The sequence below is a fragment of the Mus pahari genome, chromosome 3 (genome assembly GCF_900095145.1).
Source record: "Mus pahari chromosome 3, PAHARI_EIJ_v1.1, whole genome shotgun sequence".
In the NCBI taxonomy this organism is placed as follows: Eukaryota; Metazoa; Chordata; class Mammalia; order Rodentia; family Muridae; genus Mus; species Mus pahari.
The window spans coordinates 10,266,130-10,289,278 of NC_034592.1; the positions used below are offsets into that span (position 1 = coordinate 10,266,130).

The following is a 23,149-nucleotide window of genomic DNA, read 5'->3' on the forward strand; positions in this document are numbered from 1 at the left end:
ACCATGCCTGGATTCTAACATATCCAGGATAGTGTCATGAAAGAACAAACCAATTTTCTTCCTGTCAGCAGTAAATGAATATGGACAATTTTTTTGCATGTGTATGTATGTGTGTTTATGTTTATGCTGATCTCTGTATGTGTATGTGCTTGTTTTGTGTATGTGGTGCTGGAGCTCAGAGATCATCATTTACACTGATGAGGGGTGCTAGCATGGAGCTGTATCCCAGCCTAGCCATAATTTTGACATCTGGTGTATTTTTAACTATTAACAGGTCTAAATTCTGACTAGAAAATAAGAGATTGTTTCTGTTATTTTATTTTTTTAATTAGACTGCTTAATTTGAACTTGTTTTTTTCCTAGGTTACAATTCCTCTCAGTCATCTCATCAATGCCTTCCATTCACCAAAAAATGTATCTGTTTCTGTCAGTACATCTGTTTCTCTAAAACAGCATCGAGATACAGTTCCTGAGCATGAAGCTCCCAGTAGTGAGGTAATAGTTAAGCTGAATCTGAACTATATGAGAAAGCCTTTTGGTATGGTGAACTTTAATCATATATTTGGTCAGATATTTTCATTTAAGCATTTATACCAATGCTTCTGCTTTCAGCTTATCTTTGTAATTAAGGCAGCTAATTCTGGCTTTTGTTGTTTGCTGTATATATTAAGAGTATTCATTTATTTGGTTATCGTTTTAAAACATGACATATTTGCTATGTACTTCTCATATTCCTTGTTGATACCAATTTTTTTTATAAAAAGTATTAATTTTTTTTAGTTACTTTTATTTATTCATTTTTTTAAAGAGATTTTTATTTATTTATTATATGTAAGTACACTGTAGCTATCTTCAGACACTCCAGAAGAGGAAGTCAGATCATGTTACGGATGGTTATGAGCCACCATGTGGTTGCTGGGATTTGAACTCTGTACCTTTGGAAGAGCAGTCGGGTACTCTTACCCACTGAGCCATCTCACCTTATTCATTTTTTTTTGTATAGATGTTTGCTTATTTGTGGAACATTCTGATGCCCATGGAGGTTAAATTAGGGTGTCAGATCCCCCGGAACTAGAGTTAGCAGATGATTTTAAGCTACCATGTGGTATTAGAACTGAATCCTGGTCCTTTGTAACAACAGAAAAAGTGCTCTTACCTATTGAGCATTTTTTCTAGCCCCCTTTCTTCCTTTTAAAAATAAAATTTAAAAATTGACATTTTCATAGCTCTATATAATGTTTTGTCTCACTTCCTCTGAATTCTTCTAAAAAGTGCCCACCACTCCCACATCCCCCATTTTCATGTCTTTGTTGGTATGTGGTTTGGCATGCTTGGTTGTTAGTGTCCCACTGAGTTTAACTAGGGTATCTTGTATGAGTAATGGGATACTTCTGGAGCATGGTTAATGTACTAGTGGCTATATCCCTTAGGGAAATGATAGGTCAGTTGCAATCATCAGTTGCCAATTGCTCCTTGGGGGAAGAGTGGGGCTGAGAACTCTCAGGATAGTGACAGTCATTACCTAAGTCTTAAGGAAGTCAGCAGCACAGTAATACCATAATTTTCTACTGCCTTAATGATAGATTAAATGGGGGTGATGACATGGCTGGAGTCTCAGCCTGCACTCTATCTCAATCAATCAATTCAAAAACAAAACAACAAAAATAATAGAGTATAAGTACTTGAAAGTAAGATCTATAAGCCAGGAAACTACACTTTCAGTATTTTTATAATCATGAAGTCACTGATGAACAGTGTGCAAGGATTCAGCAAGTCATTCATACTAAGAACCTTTTCTATTTACAAATTTTATTAATAAGATAGTTAAAAGTGCAGAATATTCGTTCTTTTCTTTCTTTCTTTCTTTCTTTCTTTCTTTCTTTCTTTCTTTCTTTCTTTCTTTCTTTCTTTCTTTCTTTCTTTCTTTCTTTCTTCAAGATAATGTTTCTCTGTGTATCCTTGACTGTCCTGGAACTCACTCTGTAGACCAGGCTGACCTTGAACTCAGAGATCTGCCTGCCTCTGCCTCCTGAGTGTACTTTTTATTGAAGAAAAAAGTGTGAAGTTTTTCAAAACTTTTAACCTGTAAATACTGGATGTTCTTAGTTTTGATATCAGGACCTATGGCAGAAGACAATAGAGGAAAAATAGGAAAGAAGCTCGCTTGAGGTGGTTATGGTCGTCATGGGTAGGAGTTGAACTCCGAGACCTTCTGCTAGGATTGCATGTGTACCCCACCATGCCTGGCATGATAACACGTATTTTGACTACATGGAAAGTTTGTCTTGTCATATTTGTACTTTATTTTACCCTATTTGCCCAATTCCTCTTGCTCCTTACTGTAGGTGCTCCATTGCTTTTCTTTTGATAATCCTACTTTCCAATCATACAGTTCAAGAAAGCCTCACTACTGAAAATACTATAAAGTTGAATTTATAAGTTAATAAGATTAATAACAATAATGAAAGAACAATTATATTACAATGGAAGTTCTATCAATATGATCTGTCGCAACATAGTCTGTTTCACTGTACTCCATCCAGCAAATAATTATTCTTATGAGTGATAGATGGTTGTTAGGTTGGAACCATATCACAGTGCTTTATATGAAGAGTAGGAAAACTTTGTAAAGCCTTTCACTTCATTATGACTCAGAATGCTTAACTGGTTCTTTTGGTTTCAGTGATGTCATTTATTTAAGGGCATTATTAGGGAATTTTTTTTTTTTTGTGGGGTTGGGGTAGTCAAATGTCATGACTAACCTTAGTAAAACTGGAACCATTGTACTGTTTGTATTAACTTATTTTTAAGAATTAAAAAAAAAAATCAATACATGCTTATATTTAAAGAAATCCTCACCGTTTTTGATAAGTATTCTTTAAATGTTTGATTAATGTTAATTTAACTGACTTGTCTTTTTTAGCCTGTGCTTAATTTAAGGGACCTTGGATTATCTGAATTGAAAATTGGACAGATTGATAAAATGGTAGAAAATTTACTTCCTGGATTTTATAAAGACAAAAGAGTTTCTTCCTGTTGGCATACGTCTCATATTTCGGCACAGTCCTTTTTTGAAAATAAATATGGTATGTTAGTTATTGTCATTTCTAATTAAAATAGTGATATAATAGGTGTAGTGTATTAGCATTTACTATGGGCCAGTTCATTTTTTGAGTTTCTTTTTAAATGTATAACTTTTCTTACTGCTATAATTTAGATTTATAGAAAAATAATAAAGTACAGAGAATTTATCTGTGTTCCTTTGCTTCTTGTAATATTGCCATCAGAGTTTGCTCTCGCTTTGCAAGCCTTGTTCCACTGAGCTGCGTCCACTCCATGGATTGAATCCTTAACCTCACTTGTGCTAGGGAAGTACTCTACTAGTGAGTTACATTCTTTTTTTCTTTTTTCTTTTTTTTTTTTCTTTTGCCAGATTTTTGGCAAATGACCCACACAGGCCATGTTCATTCTGTAGCCCTAGCAAGTCTTGAAATTATGGTCTTCTTGTCTCATCCTTCTCAATACCTGGGGTTATATTTAGACCTGGGCCACATGTGATTTTTTTTTTTTTTTTAAATGTCACTAAACTAGGTAGTAGTAGAACCTTTGTTTTTCAAAACAGGTTATGCCTGTGTAGTCCTGGCTGTCCAGAACTCACTCTGTAGACCACATTGGCCTTGAACTCAGAGATCTGCCTCTCTCTGCCTAACTTAAAGCCTTCTTAAAAATATCAAAATACCTTCTTCATATTGATGGAAGATCATGTTGTAAAAATCAGCTTAAACTGTAGGAGTCCAAGAATAAAAGATTAGAAAAATGAAAGAGTGAGAAAAAAAGTGTAATTAAGGTTTCAGTGCTCAGACTAGAACATAGACATCCAAAGAGTTTGGCCCAGGGTAAATCTTCAAAAGGACACATTTTTATTTTAATGTTTAAATACTTTTATTCTTGTGTTTTTCTAATCTGCATTTTCAAAATTTAAGATTCTTTATACTGTCAGGCACTTGCTTCACTTGGGCATGCAGAAATATTAGGAATGAGTGTTTTAGTTGGACACCTGGGAATTTTTTGAAAAATGCCTTAAGTCTCACTGGACATGCAGACACATAGTAATCAGTGAGGAGTTGGGACTGAGAGTGTATATAGTTCAGTGATACTGTAAGATTGCAAGCCTGACTGTTGAAGGAACCTTTTTCATGCTTTGCAATGCTACATACTTTTTGTTTGTGTTTTGGTTTTGGTTTTTGAGACAGGATCTCCTTATGAAGCCCTGGCTGTCCTGGAACTCACTATGTAGACAGGACTGGCCTTGAACTCAGAGTTTTACCTGCTTCTACCTCCAGAGCTTTGGCATTAAAGGTACTCACCAACACACCTGGCTTTACTCTAGATATTTTAAGTCTTATTAGAAGCTATGTTTGCACCGTTCTACAACATCATTAGAGCTTGGAAATGGTCCCTCAGCAATAACAGCTCTTTATTACTCTATCCTTGTAATAAAAGAGGCTTTTTAAAAAATATCTGCTTATTTTAATTTCATGGATAGATATAATCATATGCCAGAGAAATAGTAATTTCACCATAAGTGATAGTGAAATGAGGAACTGTGAGCTATAAAGAAGTTATGTTAATGTGTGAGATGTCTTTTTAAAAATAAAGTTGTACTATGGACAAATACTATGTGAAACTCATGTATTGTAATTTTTCTAGTATTTATAATTATTTTATACAACTTTTATGTGTTTTTGCTTTTCACTTGACAACTAGGCAATAACCTTGCAACTTTCTTCCAGGTCACTTAGATATGTTCAGTACATTACGTTCCTCTAGCTTGTACAGGCAACATCCAAAAACTCTTCGAAGCATTTGTTCAGATCTTCAATATTTTCCAGGTACAAACAAGTGTATTTATTTTGAAAAACATAGTTATATTTAGTAAGACTTGTTTTTGCTAGTGGTGGTAATTGAAGTTCTTATTCCTTGTAAAGTAAGTAAACTTAAAGTTTTGGGATTATTCATTTGGTTAGTTTTGTATTTTTTGATGTAGAGGTTTCTCTACGCTAGACTGCTGGGAACTTGTAGTCTTCCGCAGCCTCTTATGTATTAGAGGTTACAAGTATGTACCACTGTGCCTAGCTTTCTTTGTAAACTTCTGAGGAAAAAAGTATTTCTTACTTTATATGTATGTATGTTCCACCTGCACGTATGTCTGTGTACTGTGTGTGCCTGATTTCCCCTGAGGCCAGAAGAGGGTCTCAGAATTTTTAAAACTTTGCGAGCCACAATATGGTATTTGGAATTGAACCCAAGTCCTCTGGAAGAGCAGTCTTTGTTGCTTAGCCCTTAGTCTAGTCCTCTTTATAATCTCTGAGCTACAAAGTAATAATAGAAGCCAAGCTGTGTGAGTGCTAAGTACCAAGGTAAATCAGACCTGGGAAACTCAACTATATCTGCTTCAAGATAATTGACTAAGTATATTTGTTTACTTGCCCTCACTGGAAAACATTAGAATGTTTTCATGAACATCCCAGAAATACGAGGAGTTTAAATAAAGCTGTAAAGTAGGTGATACCAGATTGATAGCATTGTTTGCTACTTTCTTGCAGTTTCGGATAGAACAGTAGTTCTCAACCTGGGGGTTGAAGGATTCTTTCCTGAGTTGAATATTAGATATCCTGCATATCAGATATGTACATTATAATTAATAACAGCAGAATTACACTGAATGAAATGGATATATGTTTATGGGGTCACCACATCATGAGAAGCTGTATTAAAGGGTCTCAGCAACTGGAAGGTTGAGAACCACTGGGGTAGGAGTGTCATAAATGATGTGAACGATTTTGTTTCTAGAACTTAGGGAACATGCCACACTAGGAGTCAGTGAGAATGGGCTTTAGAATTTGCCCTAGTTTGGCTTTTGTTGCTGCTATGAAACACTGGCCAAAAGCAACTTGGGGAGGAAATGGTTTATTTGGCTCACAGGTCCTAATCACAATCTATCACGAAGGAAGTCAGAACAGAAGCAGGAACTAAAGCTGAGGCCATGGAGAAGTCCCATGCAACTTGGTATCACTTGCCAAGTGGGGTTAGCATCCCTGTGGGCAGGACCCTCCCACATTAGTCATTAAGACTTGCCTCCAGGCCAGTCTTACGGAGGCATTTCCTTATTTGAGGTTGTCTATTTCCGAATGACCCTAGTTTATGCCACATTTATAAAAAGCTAACTAGTACAGGATTGTAGATGCAATAAACACTTGAAAGATTGCCAGGAATGGGCCAATCATAGAGCAAATATAGGAATTAACTTTTAGGCTACAGTTAGCAACAAATACTTTTCCTTATAGGCACTGCATTTGTATATGTATTTGGAGAAATCTATTTTTCGAGAGCTCTGGTTTGGGCCTTAATTCCAAAATTGAAAAGAAAGCTTACTTTGGTTTTGAATTGTATATACACTTGTCTTCATTCACATAATTCGTGATTTGTAGTTTCAGTACATTATTGCTTTGTTAGTATTGAAGAAACATTTTCTTTCTTTCTTTCTTTCTTTCTTTCTTTCTTTCTTTCTTTCTTTCTTTCTTCCTTCCTTCCTTCCTTCCTTCCTTCCTTCCTTCCTTCCTTTCTTCCTTTCTTCCTTTCTTCCTTTCTTCCTTCCTTTCTTCCTTTCTTCCTTTCTTTCTTTTTAAAGATTTATTTATTTTTAGTTATATGAATACTCTGAAGCTGTCTTCAGACACATACCAGAAGAGGGCATCAGATCCCATTACAGATGGTTGTAAGCCACCATGTGGTTACTGGGAATTGAACTCAGGACCTCTGGAAGAGCAATCAGTTCTCTTAACTGCTGAGCCATCTCTCCAACACCAACATTTGCTTTCAGTACTGCCCACTCTATTCTTATTTACAAATAGAAATGGGAGCCATCTATGATGATACACAGCTATAATCCCAGTACTTGAGAGACAGAGCAGGACCAACCTGAGATATATATATATATATATATCAAGACTGTTTTTTGTTTTTTTGAGACAGGGTTTCTCTGTATAGCTCTGGCTGTCCTGGAACTCACTCTGTAGACCAGGCTGGCCTCGAACTCAGAGATCCACCTGCCTCTGCCTCCCAAGTACTGGGATTAAAGGAATTCGCCACCACTGCTGGGCAGCAAGACCTTTTAAAATGAAAAGTACTAGATACTGGAACTCTCCACATTTGAGGAGAGTACTTAGCATGAAAAAGAAGGGACCAAATTCAGCAAAGACCAGTAATCCTCTGAAGAAATGACTAGTGCTGAATACAGAAGGGTAGTTAAGACAGGTGGTATTTATGTTAAGAATTTATGGAATTCTGGAAGGTTGATTATCAGACAGTAGAGCTAAAATATAAGAATATCTGAGTACTGGGAATTTCAGTCAATTTGCAAGTACTAGCTTATGGTTGGTGAAAAAAATCAGTATTGAAATTCGACCTTGATGCCCGATAAGAAAAATCTTCATAGAAAATCCTTTTAGAAAGTAGTTTTTTATGTCACAGTTTAAACTTAATTTCACTTTTAGGAGTTTAGTCTTCATATGTTTAAAAAGCATGAAAATTTATTGTCGTATTATGTTTGGCAGTGAAATGGTTGGGGATCTGGAATTAGAGCTTAGTGTAGTGAGCATGTTTAGGGTGCTTGAGCTATGACTTCAATTCTCAGCAGCAAAAAAGCAAACAAAAATACAACACTCTCAAAACAGTCTTTAGTGTAAATTAAAAAATTATAAATGACCATTAAACTGAATGTACTCTGTTGTATTCGGAAATATTTCCATGGAGTTGAACAAACTGTATTTCTAGAATGTTTTATTTGACACCATGTCTCACTATGTAGTCTAAGGGCTTCATGGTCTTCTTGAGCTGATGGTTTTCTTGTCTTATCTTCCTGGGTGCTGGGATTATAGGCACATTCTAGCTTACTCCACTTCAAATACTTCTTGGAAGGAAGAGTATGTGTGTAGCCTTGTGTGTGCTCTTGGCATTAAAAAGACTAGAAGATTGTGAACTCCAGCGTAGCAAATAAGTAAAAGATAATATGTGTGTACAGGCATTTAAGAGTAGTTACAGAATTATTAAGAATGATTACTTTGGGAAATAGACATTAAATGTAAGAACTCAATATTTGTTTTTGTTTTTTTTTTTTTTTTTTGTACTAGAAACAACTATGGAAGGTTCAAAGTTAATTGTTTAGGTTTAATCAATTTCAATAATTTAGCTTTTGTTTTTCGGAAAGTGTCACAAATTACTACTTTGTTTTCTATGTTATATTATAAATCCTCTTTTTACTTTTTCTCCTGTCAATATGAAATAAAATGTTCAAAGTTGTTGGAAAAATGTAAAGCATATGGAAATGTCAACGGAATTAACTGTTTCTAGAACTTAGATACTAGTTAGCATGAACAGTTATGAGTTAGACTTTACACTTGATCATTTTCCTGTAAATGATCAGCTGCAAAGTAACAGGCACTGTTTTGTTCAGTTTTCATACAGTCTCGGGGTTTCAAAACGTTGAAATCAAGGACACGGCGTTTGCAGTCTACCTCTGAAAGATTAGTAGAAGCACAGAATATAGCACCATCATTTGTGAAGGTAATTACTTCTTTGTAGTTTAGAAAGTAGTAACTTCCAACTATTGAGACCATAAAATTCATTTTCTGGTTGATGGAGCCCCCACCCTCTTTCTCTACATCACTGATAATTACTTAATTAATTATGCTTATAAATCCTTAAACATAATTCTCTTTTTTTTAATTTATTTTATTTTTTTTAATTAGATATTTTCTTTATTTACATTTCAAATGCTATCCTGAAAGTTCCCTATACCCTCCCCCTGCCCCTGCTCCCCTAACATTTCTTAAAAATTTCCCTTCATCTTTGTTGCACTGCCATTCATATTACATTTTATTGCTTGGATTACTCCACTAAGTACTCGTTTAATCCTTTGTTTCTACTCTTGCTACCTCAGTCTTGCCTCCAAACTTGTATCATCGTTGCTTCTCATTAATTACATTACTCCGCTTTATTACTCAACACAGCCTTACATAACACAGTGTTTTATTCTACTTTATTTACCATTTTTCCGTTCTCATCTTGAATATGGTCATTAAATACCCTTATTTTCTTCTTGGCATTATGTTTACCAGATTATTTACAGTTTTTGGACATTATTTCATATTGTTCTTTCAAATTGTTTGCTCATGATGTCTGTTTCCTGTGTATATATTTGTGTGTGTGTGTGTGTGTGTGTGTGTGTGTGCGCGCGCGTGTGCGTGTGNGTGTGTGTGTGCGCGCGCGTGTGCGTGTGCGTGTGTGTGTGTGTGTGTGTGTGTGTGTGTGTGTGTGTGTGCCTGTGTCTGTGTCTGTGACAATTTTCTTCAGCCCAGACTGGCCTTGAACTCAATCCATCCTCTTTTAAGTCCTAAGAACAGACCTGTGACATGATGCCTTTGACTAGATGACTTTTAGGGGAGGGGGTGAGGAAGTTGGAGAGATGGTTTCATGTAGCACCCTTTGTGTACCTAAGGGTTACCTTTAACTTTCAGTTCTCCTGCTTTTACTTCTCACGTGCTGGCATTGCATACTCTTGCTACCAAGTTCAGTTTATGTGGTTCTGTGGATGAACCTGAAGGACTCATGTATGCTCAGCAAACACTGTTAACTAATCCACATCTCCAAACACTGTCAACTAATCTACATCTCCAACCGTGTGGTTTTAATCTCATTCTCTTGATGTTTTGGTTACAAACCTTGCCTTTAACGGCTGAGCTATCTCTCTAGCTTGAGGGTCCCATTCTCACTAAGAAATTCTGTTTTCCATAGCTAGCAGGCATTATATTGCCATACATATTGCTTCTAGCAGAATATCAAAATTATTTGTCAAGTATGCCTATTTGTTTAATTTTGTCAAGTAGATTGAAAATCTCCAGACACTGCCTTATTTCTTTGTATCTTTCTGACACTGTTTTATTTTCTTACATTTTTAGGGGTTTCTTTTGCGGGACAGAGGAACAGATCTTGAGAGTTTGGACAAACTTATGAAAACTAAAAACATACCTGAAGCTCATCAAGATGCATTTAAAACTGGTTTTGCAGAGGGTTTTCTCAAAGCTCAAGCTCTTACACAGAAGACCAATGGTATGATGACTAGGAAGGGTAGTTGGAAAGATGCTTAGTCCTCTCCTTAAAGTGCTAGCAAAGCTTTTCTTAATTTTAGAAGTCATCACAGTGTGTGTGATGTGTGTGAGTGAAGGTGGGCTGCTTGTGCCACAGAGATCCCATGACTTTGGATGTCAGTTCTTCCCTTCTGCTTTCCTTCCTTCCTCTATGATTCTGGCCCTCTAACTCAGGTCGCAAGGCTTGCATGGCAAGCTTTTACCTGCCGAACAATCTAACTGTGCTGTAAAAGCTTAAGAAAATCAGTTTAAGTATTGGTCATGATCCACCATAAAACTTAAGATTTCCTAAGCTGCATGGGAATGGAAATAAAAATAAAGGGTAGGAATTGTGCCTTGATAAATACAGGGTTCTTAGACAATGTCCTGGTGGCCATCTAGTTTTTGACAAAAGTAATGATGTGCATTAGAAAAAAAGATAACCTCTCAACTAATGGTGCTGGGAAAAATGGATAGCCACATGTAGATTAATGAAATTAGATCCTTACCTTTCATTTTATATAAACATTAAAATGGAGCGAAGACCTTAATACAAGATTCAAAACTCAAACTTCTGGAATAAAACACAAGCATAGGAAAGAATTTTCCAAGATGGACTCCAGCAGTTTGTGACAAATGGGAGTATATGAAATTAAAAAGCTTGCACACAGCAAAAGAAATCAGGAACGTAAAGTAATGTTTTCTATAATAGAAGAAAAAACTCTGCCAACCTGATGAGATTAATGTCTAGAATCTACGAATAATTATTCAATTTTTATTCACCATAACTCATTCATCTGATCAGTAAATGGTTAAATGAATTTGACAGTTCTCAAAAGAGAACTACAAATGGCTAGTAAGTGTATGAAAAAAGTTCCAAATTCCTCAGCCATTAAGGAAATTCAAATTCAAACTCTTCTGAGATTATCTCCAGTCAGAATGGCTGTCACTAAGTGAACAACCACTAATCAGAGTCACAGAGGGACCTTTATACACTGCTGATGGCAGGATACCTATCTGGTGGAGCCCTTAAGAACAACATGAAGATTCCCCAGGAAACTGAAAAGTGAACTGAATATAGTCCAGTTATATTTACCATTTTTGAGATTGTAAGCAAAGGAATCTTAAGCATGGCATAGAGGTGGTTGTACATTTGTGTTTACTTAGCTGTAGGGATGGTAGCTAAGAGATTAGAGCCAGCCCAAATACCCATCAACAGAAAAATGTATGAAAATGTGGCATTTATATATAGTGGGATTTTATTATTCAGCTATCCTGAAGTATGAAATGTCACTTGCAAGAAAATGGATGGAATTGGATATTATCTTAAATATAAAAGCCAGATTCTGATAAATGTTGTATGTTTAGTTTTATGCAGAATCTGTGTGAGGATTTGTGGACATGTATACATTTGTTTGTTTGCTAAATTGTAGGGATCGGGCTTTAAAAGGAACAGGAGGGACAAAAATTGCAGTATTTTTATATGCAGAATCAAAGGTGAACTATACGAGATACATGTATATGAATAATACGAAAGTAGGACAACTGTTGTAGGGGAAGGAAGGTGACCAGCAAAGAGAAAACACAAACACACACATAAGCACACACACACACACATAAATACAGACATTCACACACACCAAGAAATACAATAAAAACCTTAGTCTGTGTGCTAGCTGAAGATTGTCTCATACCCAGATTCAGCCCTCATATAAATTATACCAGACAAAACTGTACAAATACTGGCTTTCTTGCTGCCAAGTTTATTTCATAAATGCATGTCAGTTGGTGGCCAGGGCAAGGTGGGTGGTAAAAGTACACTTTCAACTTTTCTGTAAACCTAAACTTTAAAGACAATTTGTTGTTTTTCTGAGGATTCAATGTAGAGCTTCAGGCATGATAAACATTCCACCAGTGACAATATTCTTATCTTAAAGTCTTAACTTAATTCATCAAATTCAAAACAAAGTAGTAACTAATGCTTGGCCATGAAGGTGTTATGTTTCATTGATGTCATTTAATTCAAGTCCTTTTCCTCTTTCAGATTCCTTAAGGCGAACTCGTCTGATCCTCTTTGTTTTGCTCCTGTTTGGCATTTATGGACTCTTAAAAAATCCGTTTTTATCTGGTAAAGACTTTCATATATCTGAGTTAATTTATTTCCTCCTTAAGCATCTGGCTTTTATATTTTTTACAATTGTAACAAATATTTTACTTATTATCCTACCAAAATTTTCTTTTGTTGAACTTAGAGTTATTGTTAATATGGAAGACTATTTGAAAAGTAAGGTCCATTTAGTTTGACTTTAAAAAAAATTAGTATACCATTTTGTTTATGCTGGGTTTAAAGTAATATTTTCAAAATTCTATTTCTATGGCTAGTTATATCAGAATAATAAGTTATTAAATGAATATTTTTTCCTTTTTAAAAAAGATTTATTTATTTATTTTTATGTATATGAGTACACTGTAGCTGTACAGATGGTTGTGAGCCACCATGTGGTTGCTAGGATTTGAACTCAGGACCTTTAGAAGAGTACTTTGTGCTCTTAACCACCGAGCCATCTCTCCAGCCCTTAAATGAATAATTTTAAAATTAAAGCTATCATAGTTTTATGATGACTCCTAAGCATTCATTAATATGTTCCTCATAAGATTACTGTTCACAAAACTCTGAAAACCATTTATTTAAAGAATTTTTGTCCCCATCCTTTTTTTTTTTTTCTTTTGAAACAAGATTGAGTGCTGGGATTAGAGACATGTAATTACATGTCTAATTTATGGGACCCTGGGGTTTAAACTCAGGTTTTCATGCATGATGGATGATCACCATACCAATAGAGCTTTATCTCAACTCTGAGAAATTTTGGACACAAGATTTCTGTGACTTAGAGCCCCGGCTGAGTGTAAGCTCCCTGAGTAACCAAGCATGACCTTGAGCCTCTGGTCCTCCTGACTACTTCCTGTGTGCTAGGATTATAGGGTCTGCAGCCACAGAGGCTTTGCTTGTTTTTGCATAGCCGAGTAAAAGCTAGGGAGTTGTTTGCAGAGTAGAGAGTGTAGACAAAGATTATAACTACATTAATGTACATTTCAGGCAGTCTCCATTTCTAAAGCCTCTAAAAAGACAATGTTGGCACATTTCCTGTCTAGGTGACAGGGAAACTCATTTGGGTTTACCTTCACCGAGGAGCTCTTTTACTGAGGTGTTCTTTTTGAAGATTTGTGAGTGTTTTACCTGTATGAATGTATGTGTGCACACGTGTATCTGGTTCTCGTGGAGGCCAGAGAAGGGCATTGAGTCTCCTGGAGCTGGAGTTTAAAGTGGTTGTGAGATGTGTGTGGGTGCTAGGAACTTAACCCAGGTACTCTACAAGAGTAGCTAGTGCTCTTAACCACTAAGCTATCTCTCAAGCCCCCTGTATCCTTAAGGTTCATCAGCTTCCAGCTAAATCATAGTAATCTTGTCAAGTTTAGCTATTTAGTGATTATCTTCTGCATAGTTCAGAATAAGACTTAGCTCCCAAACTTTGACCAGTAGTAATCCTTCAGCTCAGTTCTTGGGTTTAAAAGCTGATTATGAATGAGGAGTCCATCCCCGGTTACCCTCAAGCCTGCTGATATCTATCCAACTAGCTACTTAACAATACACCCTGAAGAATTGAGACCCTAAAATCACTTTGGAGATGGGTTATTCAGTCTGGCTAATAATAATAATGAATAAAATGGGGTGTAGAGATTTTTGTTTTCAAGGCCTTAGAAATCAAAAGAACTTAGATATATGGACTTTACTACTACAAGGTTATCTGAGGGAGGAACAACAGTGAACTAGCAAAATAACATTAAACAGCAGGTAAGGGTGCAAAGTCTGGGAGTGGTGCACACCTTTAATCCCAGTACTTGGGAAACAGAGGCATGTGGATCTCTGTGAGTTCAAGTCCCAACAGTTCCAGGACAATCAGGGCTACATAGAGAAGCCCTGTCTCATAAAAACAAAAGAAAAAACAAAACAAAACAAACCTAAAGGAAAGCCCAAAGACTTTTGACCAGTGAGATCAGATATTTCCACCATGAAAATCAAAATCAATGATATCTAATTCCAAGCTTGGTTTTATAAATGGTAACTGGATTCCATGGTGCACACATTTAATCTCAGCAAGAGGAAGGTGTATATCTAAGTTGAAGGGTAGTCTGATTTATATAGTAATTTCCATGCCAGCCAGAGCTATATAGTGAGATCTTGTCTCCAAAAAACAAAAGCAAAGCTCATAAAAACAAAAAAACAGTAAAAAAGTTTATTTTGGTTTTTGTACCAGTTTCTGTTTGGTTTATGTAATGAGTTCATAATAGCAGGGATGGCATAATAGCTGGAGATAAGCAGGAAGGTGGCTGGTCACATTTTCATTCATGCAGAAAGCATAGTGAACTGGAAGTGGGATAAGGCTACAAGTTCTCAAAGCCTACACTTCCACCAGGAAGGCTTCTTGTCCTAAAGATTCCATAACTTCCCTAAATAGTACCACCAACCAAGGACCAAGTGTTCACATACCTATGTCTACTTCAATGTTCTAATTCAAACCATCCCAGCTGTTAGTCCCCAAAATAATTAGCCCTTTGGGGTTCCCATCTACTTCAGGGCCTTCAGTCCTTACCCCAACTCTTCCATAGATGTCCTTCACCTCCATCTAATATTTGTCTATGGGTATCCACTTCTGTTTCAGTCCACTATTGGTTATCAGAGGTTATTATTCTAGGTTCCTAAGAGTATCATTAGTAATGTCAGGGATGGTGCTTGCCCATGGGGATGGGTTTCAAAGTTGAGCTGGTTGTTGTTTGGCCATTCCTTCAGTCTCTGCTCCATTCCCTGCGTTTCTTTTAGATAGAACAAATTTTGGGTCAAAAATGTAGTAGGTAGGTTGGTGTTCTTATCCTTTCACTGGGGGTCCTGCCCTCTGCAGGTTCCATGTCCCTATAGTTGGGCATCTTGGCTAATGTCATTCACAGTGACTCCTGGGAACCTACCCTATCCCAGGTCTTTGGGACTTCCTAAAGATTCTCCCCTCCCTCTACCCAGGCAGCTGCACATTTCCATTCATTCTCCTGGCTCATTGGGCCTCCTGTCTCTCCCTGCATCTGATCCTACCTCCCTATTCCTCCCTACCCATTTGCCTCCCCATTCCTATCCTACCCATTTTCCTGCCTCCCTCTACCTCCTAAGACTATTTGTTTTCCCTTCTAAGTGAGAATCAGGCATCCTTGTTTGGTCCTTCCTTCTTGTTTACCTTCTTTGGTGTGTATCATGAGTATTCTATACTTTATGGCTAATATCCACTTATTCAAGGCAATTCTTAATTGAGGTTCCCTGTCACTCTTACCAGGAGATTCTAGGTTGTGTCAAGTTGATAGCTCTTAGTAGAATATCAGAGTTTAGGCAGGAGAAAATGTTTACACTTAGCTGTAATTATAGTTTTAGTTTCTTTGAATGTCTTACATGGCACGTCAGCAGCCCACACTTCAAGTGCAATGGGAAAGCTTATAAGGACTGAAACATTCTTTGTCCTTTTAAAAATATATACTAGTTGTTTGTTTTATATTGTCATTAATCTACTTTTTGTCAGTGCTTTCCTGCTGGGTTTTTAAAACCATATAGGTGGCCAAAAATTAGCCCATTTTCTTTTTACTGTGAAGACTCCTTAGGGTTCCTTTTAGGAATTTAGGGTGAGCCCCTTGGCGTGTCTAGTTTTTCTTCCACCCATATTCTGTGCCATATTCTGAGATGGGTCAGGGTTGCTGACCACATGGATTCTCATGGTAACATCAGAGACATTTTGTCTATAATGATCATTCTATTTGCAGATTGTATGCTGGATAGCATCCTAGGGTCTCCACCATTTCTGATGGAGAGGAGCAGTGAATTACTGGGGTTATAACACTGTAGGACACTTTTAGGGGTATTCTGTTCTTTTCTGGGACCTTGTTGATGTTGAATGATGGGCCAAATATTGGCTGTGCTCTTAGCCCCTGTATCCTTGTTGTGCTTTGGTTCTTCAGTGTGGCCAGTTAACACCAATTTTGAAGAATGAGTAGCTGTTTCAAATTTACACTTTGTACCCTTAGATAGGGATTGATAAAAACAAACATTTTAAAATAAATGCTGACTTTAACTCAGTTTCCTAAACAATTTAAGATTTTTAATCATATAATTTTAAGATTATAGAAAGAGGAAAATAGCCAGGCGGTGGTGATGCACGCCTTTAATCCCAGCACTTGGGAGGCAGAGGCAGGAGAATTTCTGAGTTTGAGGCCAGCCTGGTCTACAGAGTGAGTTCCAGGATAGCTAGGGAAATACAGAGAAACCCTGTCTCGAAAAACAAAAAAAACAAAACAAAACAAGACAAAACAAAAAAAAAAAAACAAAAAAAAGAGGGAAATAGCTACCGAAAATCTTAACTGTTTGTTGTTAAACATGGTTTAGAATCCAGACCACTATTTCTTTCAGATTAATTTGATAAAGCTTTCAAGACAGGCAATTTTTCTAGACTTTGAAATCAAATATACTCACATATTTTCTTGTTAGTGCGCTTCCGGACAACTACAGGACTTGATTCTGCAGTAGACCCTGTCCAGATGAAAAATGTCACTTTTGAACATGTTAAAGGGGTAAGTTAAGACTTTTTTCTTTTGTCCGTCTTTCTTTTTTTGTTGTTTTCTTTATATTTTGTCTAATTGATACTCTGCATTAGGCTTCCATCTGGTTGTACCAAGTCTGCCCCAAACTTTTCTTGCAATTTAAAACTGTTGAGCCCTGTTTGATTTACAGATAGTGAATAATGTAGGAAAAGGTTGATATGATTGATATTTAAAATTTGAACCATTGTAGGCATTTTAGAAAAAAATAAAAATAATGGCATCTAGCTGACAAAAAAAAAAAAAATTGAGTCATTAATATGGAGCTGTGACCTTTCTATTCTGACTGAAAGATGCTGTAGTGGTTAAGCGTATTTACTGGTCTTGACAAGACCTAAGATCAGTTCCAGTTACCCACAGGTAGCTCACAACTGCTTATAACTCTAGTTCCAGGGAATCCCACTCATCATCTGGCCTCCATAGGACCTGTACTCAGCACGCACATACTCTACACAGGCATACAGAAGATTACAAATTAAAGCACATCTATCTACCTACCTACCTATCCATCCATCCATCCATCCATCCATCCTTCCATCCTTCCATCCTTTGTCCACCTATCCACCCACCTATTTACCTACCTACCTACCTATCTATGTAGGTTTATCAAGATGGTCTTTCTCTGTATGTAACAGCCCTGGCTGTCCTGGAACTCATTCTGTAGACTAGCCTGGCCTCAAATTCACAGATCCACCTGCCTCTACCTCCCGAGTACTGGGATTATAGTATGCGGGTGGCATCATGCCTGATGATAAAGTAAATATTTAAAAAAATGAATTCTTGTTGATGCTGATTTTGGTTGGAGTATATATAAGTTTTTGCTTCAGTGGGGATGAGGCAGTGTCTGAGTATAGAACCAGAGATAGGCTGACAACTAAACCACAGAACTGAGTAAATTCTGACAAAATTTAAGTTCATGTGAGCAAAGTAGAATTTACCATAATAGGTTTGCTATTGCACAGTTTTTCCACATTTTTTAAACTTACATAATAATCATTTCTTGCCCAGAATTTTTGAGTATGCATGAATATATAGCACTGCTTCCAAAATGTAAGAACTGTTTAGAATATTATTATCTTGATGCTATTAACTCTACCCAGTAGCTTTTCTATTGCTCAACTAGAGATATTTTTGCTACAGAGAGTGGGGGCAGATAATGTTTATTTTGAGAAGTAAATGGTATCTCTTATACTTTAAAATTACCACTTACTCATTATTTTAAGTGATATATTTTAGTCTTTCACTGTGCAGTATCCTTGGGCTTTCTTAGAAAGGGAACTCATTTAGGTCTTTTTGAAATTTAACATATTTGCTTAAAAGTACATAACGTAGTAAATTTCAAGAAGGAGCACATGTTTTTCATCAGTTCTCAGCCCAACAAAGAACATTAGAACCCCATAGCCTCCCAGAAGCCTCTTCTGTTACTGTCTCCATCAGTGAAAGGAGTCACCCCTCTGTCAGACACTTCACTTTGCTTCTACTTTTCTGTCCTAATAGCTGTAGTATACACTGAATGTCCTGTTTTGCACCTTCCTTTGCTCAACATGATGTTCTTGGTTGGGATCTAGCCATGCTGTAGCCATGGAGTTGTAGTTCATATCCTTTTGGGAAATTTTCTAGAAATATAATCACGACCTAAACATTTTAGATTTTTCAGATTGCCTTTTGTCTCTAAGCTGTGATCCCCTGATAGTTTCAGTTTAAGTCTGACTTGTTTCTCTTACTGAGTAAACATGAGAAGGTCAAAGGACTTTTGTTGGCAAAATAAAGATGCAGTGTAATTAGAAATAGGATTGAGAGAAAACCTTTAGTGTGTTAAAAATACTTTTCACTGAAAAAAACCAAGTTCACTCAAACCTACATTAAATAGATGATTACCAAAATAATCTTTGATAGTCTAACCATTATTTATTTGGTAAATTGACTGTTTAAGGTGGAGGAAGCCAAACAAGAATTACAGGAAGTGGTTGAATTCTTGAAAAATCCACAGAAGTTTACTGTGCTTGGAGGTAAACTTCCCAAAGGTAAGAGATTCTCCCTCTTATCATGATTTGGTGTAAAACATAAAGTAATATATTACAGATTTTATTTGATAATATTATAACTGATTGAAATTCAATTCCTAATTATTGTTTTTAAAAATATATGCCTATTCCACACATAAAGTTCTATAACTTCTTTTTAATGAGATATAATGCTTCTTTTAATACTTGGCTGTATATTTACCGAAAGGATTTTTTTAAATTAAAAGTTTTTTAAAGTTTATGTATATGGTATTTTGCCTATGTGTATGTCTGCCTACCCTGCGTATGCCAGATGCTGGTAGACGGAAGAAGAGAGCATCGGATTTTCCCAGGACGAGTTATACAGGTTGTGAATTGCTATGTGGGTGCTGGGAAGTGAAACTGGGTTGTCTAGAAGAGAATTCAGTGCTCTTAAATAGTGAGCTATCTCTCTAACTTGACATAACAATTTTTTTTCTATAGCATTTGTATAGTTAAGACTAGCACTTTTACATGGATTTAGAATTGCTAACTTCTCTGTTTATACACAAAATTTATCATTTGTTCTAGTCTCAATCTAATGTCACCCCCATCAGGGTCAGGCATGAATCCAGGGTCACACTAAGCACTGATGCTTTTGATCGTCTTTGTTTTGTTTTGTTCTTGTACGGGAGATCAAACTCACTTACCTTGTGCATAGTTGGTAAGTGCCATAACACTGAACTATATCCAACTCCTCAGGTTTTTTGTTTTGTTTTGTTTTTTAATATATATATGAGAAAAATTTTGAAGTTTTTTGTTAAGTGAAACTATGGAAATTGTACTCATGATCTTTGTAATTATGAAGACAAAATGGTAATTATTTTTAGCACGTGTACTTTTATGTAAACATTTATATGATTTTCTTTTTCTACTAAAAATGGCAGTTTGATGACCACTCTAACCCAGATTTTGCCCTTCAGATTGTTACTTAGAATAAATTTGTAAGGGATAAGTGGGTTTGTATCTCAGTTTCTATGGTGCTTATCCAGTATGTCTAAAGCTCAAGATTTGATCCCCCCGTGGTAGAAACTGAGCCTGTAAGCCCAGCCTGTGGGAGGTAAAGCAGTAATTTGAGGGTAGCCTCAATAAGCGGAGACTTACTTTATATTAAAAAAAAGGGAACAAATTTCTAGGAATAGAATTTCTATGTTAAAGGTTATAATTTGTTTTTGTTTGTTGTCTTTAAAGGTTTGTTTCAGGCTTGTAGTTTTAGAGGTTTCATTCCACAATCCTGATCCACCATTGAGGTTTGAGGTGAGGCTAAGCATTACAGTGCGTGGTAGCACAAAGCTCCTCATCTCACAGTAGAGGGCTGAGTGGAGAAGGTGGTTCCCTGTCCTAGACACAGCCTATCATTCAAAGGCATGCCTTTGCATGTGTGGCTCAGGATAAAAGACACAGTCTATCCTTTGAAGGCATAACTGTTCATGTGGAATCCACCCTTCAGTGACCCATCTCTTTCCACTAGCTTCTGTCTCTTTTAAGTTTTGATAGTCTTTTAGCAGTAGCTTAGGCAGACCTTTAGCAGGCAATTAATTGATAGCTGTTTCAAATGATCCAGACTCTGCAGTTTAAGGCAGGATTTTAGATTACTGGGAGCATCTCTTCTGGGAGTTCTACAGAGAAAGTAGGAGAATATTCCCTAAACTTTTCCCAGTTAGGGACACAGTGATATAATACCACAGAGAGAATATTTAAAACTGTAGTTACACTTAATTTCTAATAAAGCATTATTATAAATTTATGGAAAAATTTTGAGATATCTACTAAAATGTGTTAAGTTACTACTGATAAGCAACTTAAGCCAGTTAGGTATCACTAAGGCATGGTGAGACTAGTATGACCTTCAGGCTGCTTTTTAGCTTGTCTATACTTTTTAAAAAATATTAAAATGTAACATCACTGCAGCTTTATTGCTTTTTAATGTAAATTATAAAAGTTATATACAAATCAGGGATTACCTTTTTCCAACTTACTATGGGAAAGCCTTACTGTTATGAAAACTTAAATATTTGGGAAACCTTGGAATAATAGCAGTTAACATTTATGTATTATCAATATAGACTCAGCAGTATTTGACATTTTGTCAAATAATTTTTCTGTTTGCCTATATGCATTCATGTACATTTCATTTCTCTCGAACATAAGAGAGCGATAAATATCAACTGGGTCACCTGCATGTAAAGATGTTGCCCTAGTCTTATCTAACAGCCCAAATTAGCATTATTTGTTTAATATTGGCTTTTCTTGTTTTATTTTTAGTTTATACCTTATGTCTCTAGAAAATATTTTTAGTCTTTTATGGAAGTTATTTATCATTTCATTTATATTTGACTGCTTATTTTTTAGTGTGAATTTTGTTATAAATTAATCTGTACTCCTTTGTCTTAGTACTCTTTTCTTGTCTTGCTTCTTGATATGTGAATTTTACACACACACACACACACACACACACACACACACACACACACACACACACACACAGATTGTTTGAGATAGACTCTCATTCTGTTTCCCCCGACTGGCCTGAAACTAACTGTATAAACAAGGTTGGCTCTGAATTCAGAGATCCTTTTGCTTTTGCCTCCCAAGTGCTAAGTTTAAAGGTGTGTACAACCTCTCCTCGCTACAAATAATATGTAAATGGTACAAGAAAATTAGTGGTAGAGAAAAAGTTTTAAAATGGAACATCAACAGAAACTTGTTGGTTGTTTTTTGTTATTGTTGTTTGTTTTTGTCATGTTCGGCAATATTGAACATTACTGTTACAGCAATGAATATTTGTGATAGAGGTTCTTATTGAAGGATTTAAAAAGTAATGACTTGTCCTTGTCTCTTTTTCTTCTAGGAATTCTTTTAGTTGGGCCACCAGGAACAGGGAAGACACTTCTTGCCCGAGCTGTGGCAGGAGAAGCTGATGTTCCTTTTTATTATGCTTCTGGATCAGAATTTGATGAGATGTTTGTGGGTGTAGGAGCCAGCAGGATCAGAAATCTTTTTAGTATGTTTGGTGTATATTTTAAACTGTTAGAGCAACATTAATATTTTATTTATCCTTTCCCTGATAATTGGCTTTAGTTTCGGGTAACTTAATGAAGCTTTATGCTTTATTTAAACAATTTTACTTTGTACATATGTGTGAAATATGTACAATATTTTTGGGGGGTTCAGGAATTGAACTCAAGCCCATTTGCTACTGAGCTATCTTACTGGCCCTGCATTCTTTTCTAATATAGGCTATACAATCATAAGGCCTGGTAGATGTGCTAGATGAAATTAGGGACTGTTGATGTTGAAAAATTCTTGAGTTTTTTTTTTTTGGTTTTTCATTTTATTTATCAATTCTGTAGCATGTAATTAATATTTAATATGTTTAATTCTAATTATATTTGTACAAATAAAGTGGAAAACCAGTTCTTAAACATGACTCTTTGATAGTCTTACAGTTTTCAAAACGTGTTGATTTCTTTAAGTTATTTGAATATTTTTTGTTTTTTTAGGAGAAGCAAAAGCAAATGCTCCTTGTGTTATATTCATTGATGAATTAGATTCTGTTGGTGGAAAGAGAATTGAATCTCCAATGCACCCGTATTCAAGGCAGACTATCAATCAGCTTCTTGCTGAAATGGATGGGTAATTGAGTCTTTGTTAAATATGATAAAATATTTTGAAAATTAGCATTTATACTATTTTAATGGCAATTTAGAGTAACAGGTACCTTCCATTATTTGATAATTACAAAGTTGGCTTTATGCAAATGGAATTTGCATATTCTCATGGAAGATTTGGTTAAATTGTATAGGTATTAAATGTTATATATGTATGTTTAGGTAACAGTCAAATGTAAGAAGTCAGATTTTTCTTTGAATATTGTTTCCCTTACTAATTGATATATCAACTCCTCTCATTCATTCATGCATTCTATTTATAAGTGGAAAACTGATTCAAAGTCAGACTGGTCTATTTAAAGAAAGATATGGAGTATAGGTATAGCTCAATGGTGACTATTTTGCAGCTAGTATATATGAGTACCTGAATTAGGTCTCCAGTGCTGACTCGTATACTCCCCTCCCAACATACATAAGGGATAATACACTAGTTTCTATATAGTTGATGATTGAAAAGGAAGAAATAAGGGGGCTGCAACCCTGTAGGTGGAACAACAATATGATCTAACCAGTACCCCCTGAGCTTGTGTCTCTAGCTGCATATGTAGCAGAAGATGGCCTA

General features: G+C 36.0%; 1 protein-coding gene across 1 annotated transcript in view; it reads left to right on the forward strand.

Annotated features, from left to right (window-relative positions):
* Positions 1-23,149, forward strand: part of Yme1l1 (YME1 like 1 ATPase) — a 37,065-nt gene that overhangs the window by 3,218 nt on the left and 10,698 nt on the right. Inside the window, exons 2-11 of the mRNA XM_021192610.2 lie at positions 364-495; positions 2,924-3,086; positions 4,794-4,892; positions 8,516-8,625; positions 10,020-10,170; positions 12,232-12,315; positions 16,765-16,847; positions 18,808-18,898; positions 21,768-21,920; positions 22,420-22,552. Coding sequence (XP_021048269.1) covers positions 364-495; positions 2,924-3,086; positions 4,794-4,892; positions 8,516-8,625; positions 10,020-10,170; positions 12,232-12,315; positions 16,765-16,847; positions 18,808-18,898; positions 21,768-21,920; positions 22,420-22,552 — 1,199 coding nt within the window. The remainder of the gene's footprint in view (positions 1-363; positions 496-2,923; positions 3,087-4,793; positions 4,893-8,515; positions 8,626-10,019; positions 10,171-12,231; positions 12,316-16,764; positions 16,848-18,807; positions 18,899-21,767; positions 21,921-22,419; positions 22,553-23,149) is intronic.